Source organism: Dermacentor variabilis, chromosome 3, assembly GCF_050947875.1.
Source record: "Dermacentor variabilis isolate Ectoservices chromosome 3, ASM5094787v1, whole genome shotgun sequence".
NCBI classification, from domain to species: Eukaryota; Metazoa; Arthropoda; class Arachnida; order Ixodida; family Ixodidae; genus Dermacentor; species Dermacentor variabilis.
In genome coordinates, this window is record NC_134570.1 from 29,578,243 (window position 1) to 29,601,589 (window position 23,347).

At 45.6% G+C, this 23,347-nt stretch overlaps 1 protein-coding gene across 2 annotated transcripts in view; it reads right to left on the minus strand.

The window, feature by feature from the left end:
* LOC142575346 (uncharacterized) overlaps positions 1 to 23,347 on the minus strand; it is a 107,613-nt gene that overhangs the window by 22,490 nt on the left and 61,776 nt on the right. For both annotated transcript variants that reach the window (XM_075684629.1, XM_075684628.1), the window contains exon 2: positions 10,426 to 10,641. In XM_075684629.1, coding sequence (XP_075540744.1) covers positions 10,426 to 10,595 — 170 coding nt within the window. In that variant the 5' untranslated portion in view covers positions 10,596 to 10,641. The remainder of the gene's footprint in view (positions 1 to 10,425; positions 10,642 to 23,347) is intronic.

Below are 23,347 nucleotides of genomic sequence, written 5' to 3' on the forward strand. Positions count from 1 at the left end.
CTCCCAGAGCACACGCCTTGAAATAGCTGGCCTACGTTTCAACGGTGATCTTCGTTACTGTATCGCCAGGAAGAAGTACTTCCTCTTACAACAGTCTGGAAATGTATCGTCGCCACGCAACGCACTTTCGTATTACTTATTTCACTTATTTTCATCCTCTGATTGCTCAAAATCTGGTTATTATACGAGTCGGCATGTAACGTACTCCGCCATGAAAGGTTTGTCCATATGAGTGTCTATGTCAAGAGAATCCTATCTAATGTGATCGGGTGCTGCTCATCTTGCGTATGGGCCTTACCGAAGGCGCTCTTGAAGTCTTAATAGGCCTTTTTTTGTGTGTGTCCTAAAGTATTCGGCATTTGCGTATTGTCTGCACATTTGCTCGATTGCTAAATTTCTTGAATTCTTTCGTAATATCCACATTTTTTTAGCCAGACACAAGTTACCTCAAATACCTCCGCGCTCTTTTCTTCTTTCAGTGAACTGTTAACCTTGTCTTCTAATTCACGCAACGACATTCACGCAGTTCATATCTAATACGTGATCAATCTCCTTCAATCCTTTCATAATCACCCGGCTTGTTGTAACACGGCTATTCTTTGGTCTGTAGCAACTCGGATCCCTCCCACAAAATTTTTTAACGACGAAACGTGTTCTACGATTACATTTCTGGTTATATCTCCTGGATTTTCATAACCGCCATTTTTCCACTGACTAGTCGCTTATTTCTTGCATTCGGTGTCCAAGGGACGCTTCACCGATGCAGCTCAATTGCAGCACTTGTTCACTTTTTCGTTTTAGATTATTCTTGATGTCACTCCGCATCACACATTGTCGCTCGCTAGTTCTAATTTTGTGAGACTGACGACGGCCTGCATAAGAGCTACTGTTTGCCAGGATCAGCACTGTCTCCGCTCCCGTATAACATCACCAAGAATGCTGCACTTGCGTACACCGCCGGGCTTGCATCCGAGAAAATGAGTGTCGGCGCTTACGTTCCGTTTCTTGTTCTCGATGTACTTACTCTCAAGGCATTTATTTCGATTTTATCTTCCTCGATGCATTCATCCCTCGATCATTTATCTTCGTGTGGAAGAGCGTTGCCCCAAGATATTTCGGTTTTCCCCAGTCATTGAATACCGATATTAGCTGTTGCAGTGAAGGACGTTAGAAATTCCCGCGTACCAATGAGTTTTTCCCTGGCTTGAAGTACTCTGCGTTTCGTGAGCATCTCACTCGTCATCATATTGATCGGGTAGCAGAATATCGTCGGCCGTGTCCCATTTCATTCCTAGAATCTCGCTTGATTCTGTAGGAACAGCACCGTGATGTGCATTAAAATTCTGATTTCTTCACTGTTTGATGTCAGTTTCTTAAAATTCATTGAAGCTTGGCAAATTTTATTTTTTCTATGTACACGCCTTTGCCTGGTGTTCTTCTCATGTTGCAAGCATAACTTCATCAATCCAATCTAATTACGTGTGCTGTCATCGCGACTGAGTGTCTTCGAAAATTCATTAGTATTGGTACATCTGTATTACAGTTTTCTCCTGTCTGAAGGCTATCATTCAGAACGTTCCTGATGTAGATCACGTGGCGTCAAATACGGTGCGTTTGTTGCTAGTCGGTCTTCTCGAATTGCTTCATGCTTCATATGGCATTTAAAGTGTTCATTTCTCCGACAGCGTTCGTTCTCCCGATACAGCTTTTTATTGCTCAATACGTACTACATAAACGTGTTTTTCCGAGCGTGAAAGAAGCCCGCGACTACAGGCAAAATAGTCGCGCAACTGGCCGCTCGAGGCACTCCGCGAGTATTCGCAGGCGTGAGACTACAGTTTCAAAAGGAAGCTTCCGCTGAGATACTAAACTGCACAATGAACTTCTGTTAGTTGTCATGTTCCGTAATGCACTCCTTTCCGGCAGTAACAAGTTCCGGTTGGGATATTGCAAAAAAAAAAGAAAGAAAAAAATCTTCAACATCGATTATGAACGCGTTACACTCGCCTGGGCTACTGTCCTGTAAATACATTATTACTGCTGTGGAACTGTTGTATTGGAACTATTCTCTGTGTCTTTGGCATCCACCTGCGTTTCCTGACGAGGACAGCTTTTCATTCAGAAATCTGGGGTCTGTATTGGTTCCAGAGTAGCATCCGTTCTTAGCGACATCTTTTCCTCAACAGTTGATGGCGCCATCAGTGACGACTTGGGTAGAATAGCTGTTCGCGTTTTTCGCTATGTGGGCAACCACCTGTTTTTTGTCGACAGAGGAGGGCTGGAGGACGGGGTTCTTGACACTCGGAAGGTATTTAAAAAGGCGGGCCTAGGACTTCACGGTTGAACACCCTCATGAGAACGCGCTACAGCATCTTATGTTTCTGTGACTCGATATGTTGAATCGGGTACGGAGATCAAATTTTCACCCTCGTTAAGGGCGCACAGTAAATCTGTTATTCTCGAGCAGGAAATCGTCGTTGAATTGAATCCATTCACACTGGACAGCCTAGCATCTTTTGTAGTGAGCGTAAATAAACACCGCCGTGGTTGCTCAGTGGCTATGGTGTTGGGCTGCTGAGCACGAGGTCGCGGGATCGAATCCCGGCCACGGCGGCCGCATTTCGATGGGGGCGAAATGCGAAAACACCCGTGTACATGCATTTAGGTGCACGTTAAAGAACCTCAGGTGGTCAAAAATTTCCGGAGTCCTCCACTACGGCCTGCCTCATAATCAGAAAGTGGTTTTGGCACGTAAAACCCCATAATTTAATTTTTTTAAATAAACAAGACGGTGATGGACAGTGGTCACTTCTTTGTATTTTCCCACACGGCTACATTGACACGTGTACTTGTTTATATTTCTCCGTTGACCGCTTTTCATCGACTAACAAATGTTAAACGTTATCGCTCGGTGCAGGAACGAGCCTGCATGTATCGCAAGTTTCTTGAATGTTATCGATGCTTCTACCCACTGCCTGCTGTTACCGTACCTTGTGTAATATTTTTGTGGGTGCGACGCGAATTGTGTAGTAGCTTTTGGAAGACGCACGGGCACTAGTGATTACGCTGGAAGCTCCTTCGAGTTGTGCATAAAAGTCGAAGCACTTGACCAGCAGATCAGATTTTCGACGATCGCCGACTGTGTTCACCGCTATCGTTTTGCTTTGAGTGTATAACCTGCTTCCTGGGCACAAGTTTGCCAAATAAAGAGTTAGTTTCATCGTTCACAGTTTTGCTATACTGTGTTCTTGACCGTCACTACAACGCGGCAATATTACCCGAGGAGAATAGCAACCAAGAGGTCACCTTCTCACTATTAAATTAGAAGTTCTTTTTGATAGGTAATGTGAAATGTCGTTGGCAGACGTACATCTACCGTCAAAAAGAAAATGGAAAAAAAAACGGAAGGAAAAAAAAAGAAAGCAACGACATTCTGGCAGGGGTTGCAAGGTTTCTTTCAAGTTTAGCCAGCCTATGAATTTTTTTTTTTCTCATCCACATGCACACATCTGCGAGCAGAGGACAGTGATAACGCGAAATGCTCTCACTGTACAGACGCACGGAAGCTGTAGCCATGCATAAAACAGATCGCGAATCTCCAGAATCACACGTTTTTGCCAACTTTTTCCCCTAGAAAGCACGCGAGATCGAGGAACATGGCAGGGAAAGAAGACAAGTAAAGAAACAGACAGGGACAGCGCGGTAGCAGATGGTTAAACTTCCAGACGAAGCGGGTCAAAGCCGGAACAATGAGAAATAAAACAGAGCTCTACCGTAACAACGGCGTCTCGACACGTCCTGGCGCTAAAAAGAAAAGAAGCATCGCTTCTGATCTTTAGAATAAATAAGGACGAAACCTCCATCGCCGGCGAAGCATCGTGTAGTAGGCGATTCTCCGGCGCCTCCGCTGCAGCTGGTGCCACCCTGCAGGGCCGGTTCCTTCGCACGTCCTCCGAGCACGGCAGGTAAACACCGATATTTCCCTTTTTTAGTCCCTTTTATCCCCGTTTCCACCGCTTCACTTCCGACTTCTTCTGTCGTAGCAAAGCACTCGATGTGCTCCGCGGACCACGATAAATGTTCGATAGAAGAGAAAATGGGATCTCTGCTTTTCGATTCCGATCTCTCTCTCTCTCTCTCTCTTTCTTTTCCAGCGGGCACATAGCGATGTCTTTTGTGTCGATAAAACCGTGCATCGTGTTGAAAGCTACGCAGTGTAGTTCGAACAACCAAATGCGCACTTAAAGGAGCGGCGAGCTCTGAGAATCTTTATTGTGCGTAATAGCTACGGCTGCTAGATCAAAACACACAACCCTGTGCGTTTTGATCGAGCCGCCGTGGTATTAGCTAGTGTTAATTGCTAATCGTTCAAATCGATGACTCACTCAAGCAGGTTAACTTCATTCCGTTATTCCCTCATCGTCGTCAGTTGCTTCAACTGCCTTCTGTTTGGGTGTCGTCGTATGTTAGCTGTTGTAGAATGTGGTGTCGAAGTGCACAGAATGCTGCATAGCTCAGCGAGACACGCATATATGACGCTTCTGGCTGAACCCCGTAGTTTCTCCCCGGTCCAGCTTCACATATTGATGACATTTGGCGATACGTTTTGCTTAGTATAGTAAGTTTGAATGCTGTACTGGCCTGTTCAGGCTAAACCAGAAGTCAGGAGTCTGCTGTGATATTGGACCGACACTTAACGAAGAACTATATCTCTTAAGTGCAAGCAATACTGACATCACCTGTCCTGAGATGGCAAGACGTCCACCACGTGTACGACAGCATACAGAAGCCGTTTCGTTTTAGTAGTGACAGGTGGCGCTACCATTCATTCCGCTGAGAAAAATTTGCTTATTACATCGCTTGCCGACCCTAGCTGCTCCTCTCGTGCAGCGCACCTTTCAGTTCCAACAAACTTTGTTTCTACTTTCTAATTCCTCGCATTAAGTTAAAGAACCATCCCTTCGAAAAGAAATCAATCAATCAATCAATCAATCAATCAATCAATCAATCAATCAATCAATCAATCAATCAATCAATCAATCAATCAATCAATCAATCAATCAATCAATCAATCACACGAGTGACATTGCTGTGCCGTCCTTCAGCCACCTTTTGACCGGTCTTTGATTCGCTTTGCTTCATTCATGTGCACTCATGCGCCCAACTCCGTACCCTGTTCCATTTACTGCCTTTCTTTTTTTCATTTGCGGCGTCGTCGCAGGTGACGCGTGGTTATGATTCACTCCAGCGCTGTGTTTAAACGAGCTATTAAGCGAAACACCATTAAATTCCATTTCTATTGGAAGTTAAAGATCGACCGAGACAGTGATTTGCACCAGGAGAACCTTTTCGGCGTACGGAGCCCTGCATGTCTCAACTGGCTCGTTCGGCCTAGCTTTTGCAATGCTGCACGGTATACTAAGGAAAGGTATGGGGCCATTTCACGGGGTTTGGGGTGAGGCGCAGCGACTGAGAGGGAGGTGCTCGGCTCAGCGCAATAAAAAGAAAAGAGGGGGGTGAAGTTGACTACGAGAAAATGGCTTGAGGCTCGGTAGGGGCCAGGGCGCACGCCCACTGTTGGTACACCTGGCAACAGCGACATCCCTACGTGCAGTTGCGTTTTTATCGGGCCCTCCAGCGCTGGAGAGAGCCCATGCATGCGCCATGCGGTCTTGTGCGCACAGTTCCTTGGCACTCCAGTTTCTCTCTTTCTTTTTGTATTGAACAGTGCCGAGAACAGCGCGTTCGTAGCATACGCACGCGCCATCATGAAGCTCAGACGAGTGCGTTCATTTCGGCCCGGGGCGCACAAGGCCCTTCGTTTGGAGGCTGAATTGCCTCCCCGCTACGCGAACAGAAAAGCACGGATCGCCGTCAGGCCGCTTTCTTGATTTTTTTTTGTATTATTATGTTTGCTTTGTTTCCCCCGAATCGCCAGCGGAGCAGCAGACGACGACACAGCAGCAGACGGCACACGGTCACATGGTGAAAAGCGCTTGCTGTGGTTGCGCGTCCATTGTTATTGCTGTCTTCTGCACGCCGTTACGCCTCTTGGCAGCCGAAGGAAAAAGACAGAATAAGCAATAAAGGCTTTCGGCAGGCAACCGTACACTTCGTGCAGGGCTCCATCTATACATTTTTGGTTTCCATTCAGCTCTTCCGCAGTTCCCGTCGTCAGAACTTTTCTCCAAACACCTCCCCCCCCCCCCCCTTTTCTTTTTGCGTTTAGGTTGTCCCGATCACCGTCTTCGCTACAGCAGCTCCAGTTTGGAAAGGAGAAGTCGAGCGCGGTAGCTATCAATATAACAAAAGTAGAAAGGCAAAGTGGATTGAAAACCTTTTGGTGCTCCTCTTTCTGTAACAATGAAAGAAAAAAATAAACTTCATACTTCGAGAAGCGCCCGAAGCAACAAGCTTTGCGCGTAATACCGTTATGGATGTTATCATTTCATTCGACTTCTGCGCACGCTCCACGAATAGACGTATAAAGAACCGCATCGATTGACCGCGTTCCTTAAGCGCTTAACGTCGACCGGAGCAAACATTAAGCCCGTAACTCTGAGCAATAAAGGCCGTGTCCAAATAGCAGAGCGCTTTATTCTACGCGCAATATTGCGGACGGCTTGGTAGCTGAAATTTCATTTTCTCATCGGCCGCGCTGTGCAAAGGTGGACGGGGGAAAGTCGAATAGCTGCCGAACGACCAATGGCAACATGGTAAAGGGACATTGAAGAGAAAACTGAGAAGTGTTGCCGAATTACGCTTCTGTACATTACAATAAAAAAGAATCGTTCTAAAGAAGCTTGATAAGCGGGGGAATAAAATTGGAAGGTAGGTGGCGACGCAGCCTTGAAGTTCCTGCACCATCTTGCCGTGACGTCATGGATTCTTTAAGAGTTTTTCTATGGGGCGTTGGCTCGGGCTAAGTTCATTTTTTTTTTAATCAGTAAACATGAACTACATCATATATATAGCGGAGGCTGTGGTATAATTTCGACCACTTTAGGTTCATTCACGCGCACCCAAAGCGCGGTACACGAGCCTTGTACATCACATCGACTTAAAGCAAACTCACACAACACGGACGCAGCTTGCACTTTGTGGTATCGACTCGATTCTAATGCGACTTTTTTTTTTTTGCCCGCAAAAATGTAAACATGCGCGTTAGATTCAAGTAGGAAACTAAAACTACCGTACAGTTTGATGAGCTATGGTCATCGGCATCATAAATTTCTATAATCCGATACACATTAAAATGTTTTGGAGTAAGGTATAAACGCGGCATGGGGGGTCATGTGCATATGGCATGCTCTTGACGCCAACGGAGGAACATACCTCGTAATTACTTATTTATAGAACGTTGTGTGAAGACACGAGAGTCTGAATGAATTATATTCGCTATACATATTATATATTTCAGTAGTGAAAGCTACTTTATACTGATTATAGTACAAGATGCAGTTTCTGACTTGTGTTGCACAACTAGTCGGGCTGCTCTGTGTGTAAGAATTAGTGCTTCTGTGCGCTGGTCTTGTACGTGGGTAGTAAAGGAACATTTTGAATAAATCGCAATCACGTGTCGCTGCAGCTGCGCGAGCTATGGTAGCTTTGTGTCCGTTCTGTAAGAATATACATCGGGCAGCCTTGGTCTGCAAGGCGTTTAAGAAATGCGTTATCTCAAACGCCATAGGCGGCAACGAAGATAAGATGCTCTGGGCTGTTGATAGCGATAAGGAGACATCTTCACAGGAACGCTAAGTGGAGCGGAGCCCGGTACACTGCAGATTGAATGCAATAATTTTGGAGATGCGAAGATATTCGAAAATTTCGGGTAGCGAATCGAATAGTCACTATTCGTAAATACGAATATTTGTCGAATAGTTCTCGAACATTTCAAAGCGTCAGCTGTGCGCAATTGAACACAAAACTGTTTCAGAAGTACGATAAATTTCATTCCCGCAGGCATTAGCATTGACATGAAACACGAGAACTTACGTGCAGTGGGGCAGGCTACGCCGGTGAGAGAGCCAAATTTTACCGGCTGCGCAGCAATCGTTCGCTATGTGAAGTATTCGCACAAGCTGCTTATTTCTTCCTAATACTCCATTTGGTGCTTTTAGTGAAGAACGCTTCATAACATGTAATGTAATGATAGAAACTTACTAACGTCCCGAATGTTAAGATGTGAACGTCGGTTTATATCAGTTGTGAATACAGCTGTTCATTATTCAGAGACTGTTGGAAAAGTATTCGATATTCGATTCACTACTGGCACTATTCGATTCGGTCTCAAAAATTACTATCCGCACACCGTTCATAATTTCTTTTTTGTCCAGTTGTGAACAAATCGCCGTTGCCCTCACTCTCTCCGTGAAAAAAGTGTTGCGTGAACACTCCCGATCATTGCAATTATAGTTTCCTGAAGTGCGAAAATCGGAGTGAGTATTACAATAGAGGAGGACTGTGCTGTCCGTTTCTGTCCGTGAAAATTGGGTGCCCGCTAGAAGCGAGTAAACACAGCAGTACGCAACAGTGTCGCAGTTGACAACAGTTGGGAACGCCGGCAGTGAATATGTGCACGCGGAGTTGTCGACGCCTGCCGGCTTGTTTGCATGCGCGCCAATTTCCTCTGACTGAGGGTCCCCTCGCCAGGCTCTGCTTATTTGCACGCTCTTCTCCTATCCTATCTTCTTCCCCCCCCCCCCCCTCTCCTCCCAGATGGCGCTGAGCCGTGCTCCCTCAACGGCTCTAGAAGACAGTGCTAACCTTTCCTTTCTTCATAAAGAACCACTTCCCGTGCTTTATCTTCTTTTTGGTCAAGTACGGTCCCCGTACTGCTTTGCAAACAGAAAAGGGACAATGAAGACGGCTGTTCAGCGACACATATTCCACAGGGGGGCCATCGATCATTCGAGGAAAAGGCCACGCTTTTGTTTTTCCTTTGCCACAACCTAGGTAAAGCTGGAAAAGCTTCGTCTAATCGCCTGAAGTGCTGCAGAACTCTAGTATCCTTAATTTTGCAGAAAGCTGTTGATGACTTGTGAACGAAACGAATGCCACAGTTATTTTTCTCGAATATCGCGCCGAAACAGTGGCAGCTAGCGTCGCTATATGTCAGTGCGACGTCATGAATTTCGAAGCATTTTTCTAGTGTTCCTTTTAATTAAATTATATTCTGGGGCTTTTTGTGCCATAACATTGATCGTATTATGAGGCTGCGCCGTAGTGGGGCGACTCAGAATTAATTTTGACCACTTGCGGTTCTTTAAGCTGCCCCGGTGTACGGCCCAAGGGCTTTTCTTACGTTTCGCCCCCATCGAAAAACAGCCGCCGCGGCCGGAATGTGGTGCGTAGTTAACTAGGCCCGGTTAGACACCATCACAGTTCATGACGTCGCAGTTATCCGCGTTTCCCCTGGTTTGTCAAGGCTCCTCTCATGGTAAGTTCGAGTGGCGTTTTGTTATCCTATATACAAGCGTAATTTACTAATAGAAATTGTTACCTTTTCACTCGTGTCTCTTCAGTATAATATTCGTCTTCAGTGTTCCTTTATCCCCGCGAAGCTGAACGCATGAGTGTGTGTCTGTATATATATATATGTGTGTGTGTGTGTGCCCTGAATTTTATACCTCAAAATTCTCATTTTTTCGCCGGAAACCTAACGCAAAGCCCATAGTTGAGTGCTTTGAATACGCTGTAGGGAGTTTTCAGTTTTGCATGGTTGAACAAACCAGTAACTAATTATTTACTGCACTAATTAATCTATTCAAAGAGCGTTTCATTTATTTTTGTACGAATGTGCTCTCGATCATCAGACAGAAGTATGAACGAGTCGTTCTAATTTTCTTTGATGTCGCTCGTTGTTTCGGATTTGCAGGGCTCGTGTGCTTCGACGCTATATATAGCAACTGGCCCAACAGCAGCAGCAGCTAGTTGCCCTTTTTAACGCGTGAGCTTTAAGGAGCCCGCGTCAGGCATAGGACGACGCCTCGACAAAAAAAAAATCGAATCAGATTCCGAATCACGCATACCCAACCACTTTTCTACTAGCAAATCTGCTCACACTTTGTCTTTCATTCTTTAAAAGTTATTCTTCGGAATTTTGAGAACGGCAGCTCACAAACAAACGTATCGAAAAAGAAAAAAACACCGAAAGCGCATGTCCTTTATGTTAGCTCTTCTTAGACTGAAATATTAAAACTGCGAAACAATAACAGGAGATCGACCCACGCAAGAGGCCGCGTTTCTACCAGAAAGCTTGCCTTCGTGCATAGCGTTCGCAGCCAGCGTTTCCCGGTAAACGTTACAAAAGCTGCAGTTGCCGGGAAGCATGAAAAGCAGTAAGGGTCCTTGAACGCTATCGCGTTCCACTCCTAGAGGCGAAGCCCCTTAAGCGTTCCCCCAATGTTTTTTTTTCCCACGCACCCTTTTCCTTCGTGGTGCTTGGCGTCGTGGCGGCGTTCCTTGTGGTGGTGCTTCTTTGTGCCGTGCTGCTCGACGCCGCCTTCGCCGTGCTGCGGTCGCTTGGCGCTGCTCGCGTGCACCAGCGCCACCAGCACCACGGCCACCAGGAGGAGGAGGACGCAGACGCGCATCTTGGGGGTCTCTCGCGCCGAGTGGGAGTGTGTTCACCGCAGTCACCTGCGCACGCACGGGAACGGAGCGCGCATCGCTTCGTTAGTTTGTGTGTGTGTGTGCGCATACGTACAGTGACGGGGAAGAGTCGGAAACACCACAATGATAATGAAAAGAATCGCTGCGAGGAAAGCATTACAGTATACGGCCCGTCGGGCCGTATTTCGTAAATTCGGCTTTTTCCATTTTTTTCCCCTCCTCTGCCGATCGTATATACGTTTCGGTCGGTGGAGTGACCTTCGTCAGGCGTTACAAGCAAGTGTAACCTCTGACGATGAACGTCGGTCCACCGACTGAAACTGTTGGGCAGTAAAGCGAAGATTACCGCGAAGTTGGGGAAAATATATATATATATATATATATATATATATATATATATATATATATATATATATATTTGAAAAGGCTTCTCATGCAAAACACAGCTGGCCATTTATATTCATAATTTGCAGGCTAACTTGACTCTAACGTACAGACCGATGCTATTTTTTCTAGACTATGCAAAAGCGTTTGACAAGGTTCCTCACAAACGCCTACTACTAAAAACTTTCCTATTTGAACCTTCCCTCTAATATCTTTGAATGGATAGAAGAATTCTTGACTAACCGCTCACAGTACGTCACCGTTAACAAGCACAACTCCAGTCCTATCCCAGTAACGTCAGGTGTCCCGCAAGGGTCTGTCCTCGGTCCGCTTCTGTTTCTAATCTATATTAACGATTTACCAACGCATGTCTCTAGTAATATTCGCATGTTCGCCGATGATTGTGTAATTTATCGCAAGGTTAATAACGCTTCTGCCCAAACATCTCTTCAAGACGACCTTAACCGCATTCAGGAATGGTGTGCCAATTGGTTAATGGAACTTAACCCTCAAGAATGCAATATCTTGTCCTTCACGCGTCGCCGTAACCCACTTCATTTCCCATACGTCATAGCTAACGTCCCTGTACAACCGGTTCTATCATACAAGTACTTAGGCATTACCTTTTGTGGTGACTTGTCCTGGAGTACACACGTTACGAACATCATTTCATCCGCTAATAAAACACTTGGATTTTTAAGACGTCATCTCCGCCAAGCCCCTAAACATGTGAAATTATTAGCGTACAAATCCCGTGCATTCCTCTGCATTTGGAACCCGCACCAAGCTTACCTTATAGATGCACTCGAATCAGTCCAAAACAGAGCAGCCAGATTCATCCATTCATCATATTCTTACGACATCAGTTTGTCAGCTTTGAAAGCTGAACCCGACTTATTGCCCTCATCACTTCGTCGCCGCATTGCCAGCCTTTGCTTGTTTCATAAATTTTTCCATAGTTCACTAGGTCGCGCACCCTACATCGTCCCTCCAGCCCGCATATTTCATCGCACTCGTCATCCGCTTCAAGTTTCCCGACCTCGTGCCCGAACTACCACTTTTGCCGCATCATTTTTCTCCCGTACTGCAGCAGACTGGAACGACCTACCCAACGACATCGCAGGCATCACGTGCTCATCCAACTTTGCCAATAATGTTACCAGTCATGTTTCGTTGTGTTAACACTCGCTCACCAACATATATGTACCCACCCCTTATGTAATACCCCTCGTGGGTCTTTAAGGTAATAAAATGAAATGAAATGAAATCGTGTGATTGTTGCTGTACGTTCGTAGCCACGTTTCCAACATCGTTCCCGTGTCTGAAACAATCTGGTAACGTCGCATAAACAGCTATTCGTTCTTTAAAAAAAAGTGAGGAAACAGAAGGAGAAGAAGAAGAAGACCAGAAAATTCGGTGGATGGGGCGCCAAGAAAACTGACTAAGTCAAATGCACCGTCTCGGAGGAAACTTTTGCGCACCATTCCCCATTTGCTAAAGTTTCATTCTCTCACTCGCTTCCTCTGAGCTTCTCAGCAAAAATAACGTACGCAATGGCTGTGCGACGGGGTCCCGTTCACACGTTGCCAATTGCGTGCAACACTTTTCGCGTTTTCTTTTAGGTGAGAAGCGCCGACTCCCCCTCAATTGTTCAGATTTCGCACCTCATGACAGAAGCCGACAGCGATCCACACCACGTGCATAAAAGAGGAAATGAACAAATAACACAAGGGAAGAAAATGACATTGAAGAAAACAGATGAAGTGAAAGGGGGAAAAAAAAGCGACAATGTAGACTGAAAAAGGTCAGGCGAATTCACGTCCTTCAGCACGTCCTTTCTTTTTTTTCTTTTTGGGTGAGTGCGGTGAGCTAAAATCATCTTCGTTTTGTTATTTCTTCTTTAATATATTCTCTTCCACATCCCCGAATACGCACCAGAGAAAAAAGGAGGCAACGAGGTAAAAACGGGAAGAAGTGTAAAGGAGAAGTTCGCTCTTATTATACGTTCACGGCACTTCGCACTCGCGAGTTTAGCCCAACGCCAAGCTGATCTGCTGTAGGTGTTGCCTTTTTGTGGGGGAAGAAAAATGAAATAAAATAGGGAGAGGTTTCGCGCTCCCCCTTACCGCTTTCTGGGAAACCATCCGCATATATACAGCGGCGAAATATCACGCTTCTTTGCGCGCTCCCGGGCTCTCTGCATATACGTGTTTGACCTAACGGCAGCAAGTCATTGTGACCCAGCGAAAAGAGCAATAGAAAGGAAAAAAAAAAGAGATAGCTATATAAACGAACCAACTCATGCACTCCTGGCGGCACCTATATACTTAAGAACCACACAAAGAAATAAATAAAGAAAGCTGTGCAGATCCAACGCACATCTTGGACTGCATATGCATGAAGCGAAGCTATCGTGAAGCGCGTAATTAAACACTACATGACTGCTCTCCTCCGCGCCGCGTATTGAGCGATAGAAATGACGTGAATGGATGGATGGATGTTACGAGCGTCCCCTTTGGAACGGGGCGGTGGGTTGCGCCACCAAGCTCTTGCTATTATACTGCCTAATGTCCTACCTATATATATATATATATATATATATATATATATATATATATATATATATATATATATATATATATATATATATATATATATATATATATATATATATATATATATACCCCTGGAATCGACCCACTTAATGTGATCACACAAACACCGGTATCAACCCACTTCGCAACAAAACATTTTTTTCCCGAATTCGCAAGTGCGCTTCCCTGCATTAGTCGTTCGCCCAACTAATCTTGGCGCGTCGTGTTTCCAATGAAAGCGAAGCACCGCAGCTGCACATGCTTGCCTCTGGCGCCCCGTTTCGTCATGAGAGTCAAGCCTACATTTTGGCGTGTCATGTAAGACAAGCAAACGGCCTCCTCGTATATGCGCGGATTGCAAAACAAAAATATTATTAATGACTCTGTTGCAATTAGTCGAGCAAGCTAGCCTCGCGGGAAGGCTCGCTTTACAATTATGAAATGGGTCTACTGCACTTTCACCGCTATACCGTCATGACGAAGCGTCCAAAGGGGAAGAGAAGCGTGCGCGCTGCATATTTTTAACCTTTTTTGCCCCCTCAACAGTTCCGCATCGCTTATGCGCCTAATCACGAACTGCTGAGGCGTATGTGTTTAGAACCGTGCATTGTTGTTAGAGCCGAGCCCGGAAGCACTGCAGGTGTTTTTCGAGCCCACAGGCAACTTTGTGAATGTGTCCGCTGTGTTTGTGATTATTTGTGAGTGAATGGGCTGTCTGTGTGTTTATCTGATCGCTGTTCATGCCCCGTCACCCAGCACCTGCAGTAGCATGCCAGGCGATCAGCTAGGCTAACATCCCCGGCATATCATCAAAGTTCGCACATCGCTTTTTAAGTCTCCATATGCCCCAATAAGTGGGCGGAGCACTAAATTCTACATGTTTCCGAAAGTAAACAGCGCTAAAAACAGGACAAAACTTGAAAACATTACAAGAAGACATGCACATTTTTGTTTTTCCCCGTTTTTAGTTCTGTTTGCTTCCAGAACATTTACCAACTATATAGCTCACCGAGTCGCGTTAATGGATACGTGGGCTGGATTGATGGTCATTGTCTATCATTGACGAAACACCGCTGCCACGGCAGGTGTGAATTAATGGTCTGTTAAGGCATGACTCTTTTAATTTGTTGAATCACTGTGTTTGTCGCAAGAACTACCAAGCATTGAAACCTTGCATTAGAAGTTTTGTGCACAGGCGTCGCAGAAATTCAGCCTTTTCGCAAATCGCGTCTCCTGTCACCTTTTGTGGCTGACTGCGTGGGTGTGTTTGCGTACGCACGTATTAAGTACGTGACTTGTTCGATTGCACTAAATTACTTTACTTGGGTTAACTCATTGTTGAACCATTGGGCACGTGCTACTGCGCTTGTGCCCATTCATGGATAATCCCCCCAGAACAGGCATTTGCCGCTATGACGCAGGGGATAAATCATTGTTAAATGAATTCGCTGTGTGTCGTAATTTGTGCGTACAACTCTGGTCCCCATCATTTCCTCCATAGGCGCCATACATCGTCTTTGTCCTCGCCACTCACATCGCTGCAAATGTGTCCCACACTCTGCATCCTAGCCTGATGATTTGGCGTTTACCATTTCACCATAGCTTGCGAATTACCGGCACAGTGCATGAACGGAAACATTGCATGAAATCATTGTTGCGACTTGTGCTGTGCATAACATTAAACGTTGCATAATGCTGCACGCTACGTAAGGTGAAAACTAACCCACTTTTACGCATCGCATTTGGCTGTATAGCATTTATTTATACGCTTCATTAAAGCTTCATTCCACGTAGATTCCAACTTGTGCTTTTGATTTGCATAGTCATTTTTTTTTTCTTAGCAGCTGCAACTGCGCTGCACAGAATTAACGAGGGAAGAGGGGAAACCGACGACGATCAAACGCTTCTCAGCGCGCGCGAATTTGCGGAAGTGTTCGTCGATGAGGCGATGGGAGCAATTTCATGGGCGGCCATTGATGGAATGAGGGTGAGTTGAGGAAGTAGGGGCTGTTAGTGAGCGGGGTCGACCGCCAAAAGAGAGAAACGGTAATCCTGCAAGGGTTTGAAGAACGGATAGCGCCGGGCAGTTCTTTACGCGTTTCGCTGCGACGGAGGCCGGAAGCGATTATTATACTCTCGAGTATTGGGGACTTCGTCGTGGCTCGTGGCGGCTATAGCTAGAAGTTAAGCAAGAAATGGGGCTAGAGTGTTCATATTACCTCAATGGGACAAATCGAAGATTACAACAGGAAGAACAGGGAAAGAAACTATGGTATAAAGAAGGACAGAGCGCGTCTATATATCAATTGTTTATTTTTCCACGCGTTATCGCGTTTATGATGCAGTAAAAAAGAAGAAAAGAAAAAAAAAGAGCTAGAACGGCACGTTCCCCTACAGCAAGGCAAAATGCTGGGCAAGTCGTTACATGTTCAACTGAGATGAAACCGGCGACAGAAACGCATAATCAAGAAACAAGCATAAAGGGGAAACAAGAACGACAACAAGCAGAAACAGGAAACAGGACCAACATCGTCCCATGCAGTATACTTGTTTCTTGCGTATGCTTTTCCTTCGCTGGTTTCATCTTAGTTGACCTCCCCTACGCGACAGCATGCTTATGCGCGCCTGCGATCAAATCAATGTCTACAGATGATAGCCTGACTGATGGTGCGCTGACACATTTTTCTTTCATCCACAAAGCCACAGCGAACACTTAGAAAATCATTAGGACGGGCCCCAAAGTGCTCATTTGCTGTAGTCACTTCTTGTTTATAATTAGAAAGTTAATTACCGTAACTTCGCTACTTAGGCACGTAATTGCGGAAATTGCTCTGTATCTAGGGGCTGCCTATCCGTACACTCAGATGGTAAACATAAAGCTACCGTGATTTGCATTTTTCTAATTTTAAAAACTTGCTGCAGCTAGAAAAGCACCCTATATATATTTATTTATTTATTTATTTATTTCACAATAACCCTAAAGGCCCTCTAGGGAGGGTATTACATAGGGTAAATGTTACATAGGAGAGGTGAACAGTGCGTAATGTAAATACAATGGAAAAACAAAAATGGGAAAAGATTACAGTGCATCAACGTACAAACACAAGAAATAATGATAGTTATCAGTACAGGAACTCTAAATGGTTTGTACAAAATGTGACACTGTCGTGGAAGCTTGGTTAACGGCGCATTAACAAACAAAAAAATAAAAAATAAATATGTTTACAAATCAGAGAGTCAGACGTGATATATTAGGTATTCATGGTACTGCGTAGAGCGTCTGTAAATTTTAAGGCATTTGTTTCGGTGACAATGTGCGATGGCAGATTATTCCATTCTTTCGAGGTACGAGGTATGAATGACTGACCAAATGCGAGGGAATGACACATTATGCATTGAACTTTGCAAGAATGATCCCGACGCGGAAAAATGACTGAGGGTTTACGCATGAACTCGTTATGAAGGGATACGTGATAGTAGAGCTTATGGAATAGTGTTAAACGAGATATATTACGGCGAAGTGACAAGGCTTCAAGTTCGGCGCGATTTTTTAATGCTGTTATACTTGTTTCTCGTGAATAATCTGAAAAGATGAAGCGTACAGCACGGTTCTGCAGGGCTTCTAAGTCAGTTATTAGGTATGCTTGATGGGGATCCCATATGGCTGACGCGTACTCTATTTTAGGGCGTATTAGTGTTGTGTATGCCAATTTGCGTAAGTGTACGGGAGCTTGTTTGAGGTTATGTTTAAGGAAACCAAGCGAACGGTTTGCAGAAGCAAGGATATGGTTAATGTGATTATTCCACGTCAAGTTAGGGGTTAAGTGTACGCCAAGATATTTGTAGCTGGAAACTTGTTCAACAAGGCTGTTGTTTAAGATGTAAGATGTTGATGTTCGGGGCGCCTGATTAGTAAAAGACATGAATTTAGTTTTAGTAAGATTTAGAGGCATTAGCCAAGTTGAACACCATACGTTTATTGCGTTTAGGTCAGATTGAAGAATGTCGTGATCATAGTTAGAGTGAATATTACGATATATGACGCAATCATCAGCAAATAGTCTGATATTGGATTTGATGCCGTCTGGTAGATCATTAATATAAATTAGAAAAAGTAGGGGCCCAAGCACACTTCCCTGTGGTACACCAGATGTTACGGGGACTAGAGATGAGTTGTGATTGTTAACCGATGTAAATTGCATTCTGTTAGAAAGGAAGTCTTTTATCCATGTTACAACAGTAGAGTCAATGTTCAGCTGTGTAAGTTTGTGAATAAGTCGACGATGAGGGACACGGTCGAATGCTTTTGAATAATCTAGGAATACGGCATCTACTTGAATTCCGGTGTCTATTGATATATATATATATATATATATATATATATATATATATATATATATATATATATATATATATATATATATATATATATATAGCAGGTAAAGAGGAATTCTTCAGACTACCTTGGTTGACCTGTACATGTACTTTTGTGTATTGGACCAGCTACTAGCCACATAGGCTATTGGTCCAACTATTTTTGTACACATTCTTTGACTTGTTTACATAAAGCTCACTTTTGATTTATTTATTTATTTATTTATTTATTGATTGATTATTTGTTGTTTCTTAAACTCTATTTCTGGCGCTGTTCTTCGTGTTGTGATCTTCGATTCAGCGTGCTTTCTGAGGTAGCTGTAGTCGTCAAGGAGGTTTTAAGGAAACCCGCTTGGTGACTACCTAAGAATTCAATACGAGACGCTCGCTGAAAAAAAAAGAAAAAAGAAAGAAAAAAGAACGCATTGCACCATGTGCGCTCCGCACGTGCTCTCTCCGAAGCTTCTGGTGCGCCCGAGAGAGGTGAAGCCAGCGTTTCTTCCCGGCTTCACCTCTGAAAGAGAGCAATGCCGCCTAATGCTAGGCTAATAGGAAAAACAAAATCTCGTTGTTTCTAGCTAAAATATTACTTCGGATAAGTACAATGATAACACGATCTCCCACAAAACTTGCCAAAACCTGTGACACAGCGAGCGCGGGTAAATAGCCCGCCTTAATTAAACTCTCAGGTAAACGAAAAGCGATTGACGTAACGGAAGTAAGCGAATTTGATTGGCTGGCGCATGTATACAAATTGTGTTTCAGTTCGACAGAGGTGATCACGGTACCGCATACTCAGGTTGTCGCCTACTATAGACCCACTCGAGGAGGTTTAAAATTAAACCTCCTTGGAGGCACCGGAAGTTTCTGTCTGTGTGTGTGTGTGTGTGTGTGTGTGTGAGAGAGAGAGAGAGAGAGAGAGAGAGAGAGAGAGAGAGAGAGAGAGAGAGAGAGAGAGAGAGAGAGAGAGAGAGAGAGAGAGAGAGAGAGAGCTGGAGGGTGTTCTTCGAAAAGGGTTGAAAGGGCGCCTCAACGCCATAGTCCTCTGCACCACGTTCCCTAATGGGGCGATGATCGTCGCAGGGGGAGCACATCCTTCGGCACGCGCGGAGATTAGCGCCACTGTTTTGATCGCACCGCTGGTACGATCTGTTGGGAACTCGGCGCTGACGCCCGTGGTTGTACCTGGGTCGCAAGCCCCAAGGGTAGCGTTGGCCTGGCGGCCTGGGGTACAACTGGAAGCATCCGAAGGTCCCGGCAAAGCATGAATCGACTGGTAACAACAAAACAACTTGTTTATTTTAACATCTCAGAGAGTTGGCGGTCAGGTTGACCGAAGTAGAGAGACGGGAGAGCACTTTACTCAACAGAAGAAATCGGAGCCCTCCTTTTGGCGTCCGGGGGCAGCTGTTTTTATACTCTCGCAGTTGAGGGCAAGAAGGAACCCCTCAAAAGACGAGCACGTGAATGTACAATGGGCTAATGGTGACGCACACTGTCGTAGCGCTGCCGTAGCACCATGTCGAGCACAATATCATAGCACCCTGTCGTAGCGCTGCCGGTCGGGCACAATGACTGTAATGAGAGGATGATCCCTGCTTTCGCATCGCCTGGTTCGGGCACAATGACTGGAAGGAGAGGGTGCCCCTGCTGTCGCATCGCCTGGTTCAGGCACAATGACTGGAAGGAGAGGGTGATCCTTTGCGGTCGCATCGCCGCAGTCGCGCCTGGAAACACCTGGCGATGAGCGTTGCGGCGACGACGATCGGGCCAAAATGTCTGCCGCCCCGCCGCAGTCGCGCCGGCAAAACCACGTGTCGCAGGCGAAACGCAACACCACCCATATAATATAGTATGCGATGACATTGAAGAACGAGGGGAAACGCTGGGGAATGCGGAGTACCGTATGGATAAAAACGATGTATATATATAGTGCCGTTTCACGAAGTGCCGTTTCAGGGGCCCAAAGGAATGACGAAGTAAGTTTGACGGCCCGCCGGCAACGAAGCGCTAGGCCAACGCCGCATACGGCAAGGGAGGAACGGAAGCTGCTCGCGGGCTGGACCGGCGAAAGGCGGCGAGGTGGGGGGGGGGGGGGGGGAGGAGTCGGCGACATCGACAACACAGACGCTCTTTTTCCAGCCAGTTTCGGTTTCAAGGAGCCTGCCAAGGGGAACTAATTTCTCGCGTAGCTCCCACTTGTAAACCGCTATTCGAAATTTGATCGTTGATATAGGTACTGCCGAGGACGAGCCCCAATGTGCTCATTTCCTGCAGTCACTTCTTGTTTATAATCAGAAAGTTAATTACTGTAAGTTCGCTAATTAAGCACGTCATTGCGGAAATTGCTCTGTATCTAGAGGCTGCCTATCCATATACTCAAATGGTAAACATAAAGTTATCGTGATTTATATTTGTCTCATTTAAAAAAATCTGCTGCAGCTAAAAAAGCACCCTGTATATATATATATATACAAGAGGAATTCTTCAGGCTACCTTTCAAACGCAAATAACTTGAGCGGTGCTACGAGGTAAACAGAACAAGTATGTAATTTCAACAGTTTCGATCGGTCCACCGATCGAAACTGTTGAAATTAAATACTTGTTCTGTTTACCTTGTAGCACCGCTCTCAAGTTCTGTATATATATATATATATATATATATATATATATATATATATATATATATATATATATATATATATATATATATATATATATATATATATATATATATATATGATCGTTCATCTCAAAAGATTAAACAGCGTTAAGTTGGTCAAACAATATAGTTGGTGCGAAACAAAGCCAGTGACGCTGCATTTACGCTTCCATATCGTTTATTAGCTTCCTCGAGACGCACTGTCCCGCGCAGGTTTGCTCTTGGTTGATTAATTACGCTTCCGTGAATATTCATTGTCGCTCGCGCGTGGCAAAATTCAGATGCAAACGTGGGCCGAACGAGGGCAATTTGATTGAATCAGCCTGTTTTATTTCAGCTCGTGCTCCTAGTACGCTCCTTTTCTCGCGTTCTTATGCTAGACCAGGCCTCTGCGCTGCCACCCTGCCGCCGTCGCTCTTATCTAAATTATTCAGCGGGCACTCATGAGCGGGTACCGCTCAGATACAGCTCGTTCTTTGAGACGAAAAAAGACCTGATTATTGCTCAAGTAAACTCCGACGCTATTGTGTATCTGATTTCCCACTTATTTCACTCTGTCATTCCCTTTTTCTCTTGACTCACTCGCATCTCACTCAATCAGACATGCGTTCAGCCATTTGCAGGTTCTCTCGCTCGCTCACTCGAACCGTCACGTTTGCTCCACCGCGTTCTTTCTTTTCTTTTCTTTTCTTTCTTTCTTTCTTTCGTTCGTTCTGGCACTTCCATACGCCCACACACTTATTCTTTCCCTTCGTCCACTCAACCGTTCTTGACGATTTTCCCTTTCACTCATGCACGCTCGCTTATTCCTCCATCTTTCCTATTCCAGTCACTCGTGTGATCACTGTTTCTCATTGGAACAGTCGAACTGTACGCAACGTGCTTTACCATGTAAGAGAAAAAGAGAAAGCTCTTTATTGAAAAGGCAAAGTGATTAGCCAGCGTATTTTCGTCTGCATGCTACTCTGCGGGGAATGACACCAAAGAGAAAAAAAGGCCCGCTTTCCTCCTCGCGCCCTCCTCGCTATTCGCCATCTTTCATCTCCCGCTGGGCTCCGCGTTCGCTCTTTCATCCTTCGCTGTGCTCGTCCTCTCGGTTACCAGGTACGACGCCGCAGGAACGGGCGCCCAAGAGCCGCGCTCTAAAAGTGCAGGTCTTGTGATTCTATCGGCAGCAGAATAAATGTCCGAGGCGATAAGGTAGGTAATCTTGTTAAAACTTGACAGTTAACGCAAAATAAAATAAAATCGCAGCCTTGACGAGATGACGTGCGTGGGTCATAATTTAGAGAACAAACCTATTGACTCATTATATAAAAACAACAACAAAAAAAGGTCCAGGACTTCTCGCTATTTTGATAGGCAAGGCCAGAGACCCAGCATCCGCGTCAATATCAAAGGGCCTTGGTCGAGCTTTTGCACGTTCACTTTATATAAATGTCGCTCGCCTCCGTAAGTTGGGCACTCGAGCAAGACGTGCTCTAGAGATTCCACGGGTCCGCAATTGCTACAGCTAGATTATCGTGCTAGCATTTGTTTAGCGCGCCCAGCGACGCGTTGATCTCGGGTCAGCACAGCGAAGCCCGCACTGAGTGAGCGTGTGTCTGTCCGTGAATGCATGCGAGCTCTTAACACACACACACGCACGCGCACGCACGCACACACACGCACGCACACGCACACGCACGCACGCCCCCCCCCCCCCCCCCCCACACACACACACACACACACACACACACACGCAAACACACACACACACACACACACACACACACACACACACACACACACACACACACACACACACGCACGCACGCACGCACGCACGCACGCACGCACCTGCACTGAGGCCCCGTGCGTCAAACCTGCGACGTCAAGGGCTCGGTAATGACGAGGAACGCGAGAGGCGGTGTTGTTTCGCAACCCCTTCGATCCAAGTGCACGCACGCTGGTCGTAGTTGCGCAATAAAAAGTTGGCGCCGTTCGCGATTCCTTGCTGCACGACCGACGTGAAAGCAAGACGCGCTCGCAGAGCTGTTGTATAGATCCGCGCAGGACGAGGCGAAGCGCGGCACAACCGCGAGCTGCTCGGAGCCGGCGCTGGCTTTTGTTCGCGCCAGGCGAGATGCTGGTGCGGTGTCAAAGGTAAAAGCCCTCTACGGGCACCCCCAAACTTACTTTGGCGTTCGTTAACGAAAAAACGAAATGAAAGGAGGAGGTGGCGACACGGTGTCTTTTCTTTTTTTACCCAGCTACGCGTGTTCTTTGCGTTCCCGGGAGAGAATAGAAAGGCCGCGTTACACCGCGACGGCTCAGATTTCGTAGATGGATGCTGTGAGCGTCCCCTTTGAATCGGGGCGGTGGGTTGCGCCACCAAGTTCTTGTCATTATATTGCCTAATGCCCTACTTGTATTTAAAAAAAAGAAAGAAAGAAGGAGAAAGAGAAATAAAAACACGAAGAATTTCTATCACCAACCCCTCTGAAACCTCTGTTGGGAATTCCGTTTTGCTTGCCACCGTTGTTTGTCGCTTGCCTACTTTTCATTCACCAATATTCCAATCACCTCTTACTAATCTATACTGCGGATTTTTTTACTTTTCTGCAGCTCTCGCCGAACCCAAGGGTTTCAAGGAAGTCAGATGTGCCTAAATCAACCGCTGGGCAGATTTATTCACATTCTAGGAAACTTGCTCCATCATTTGGCTAGCTTTACCGTA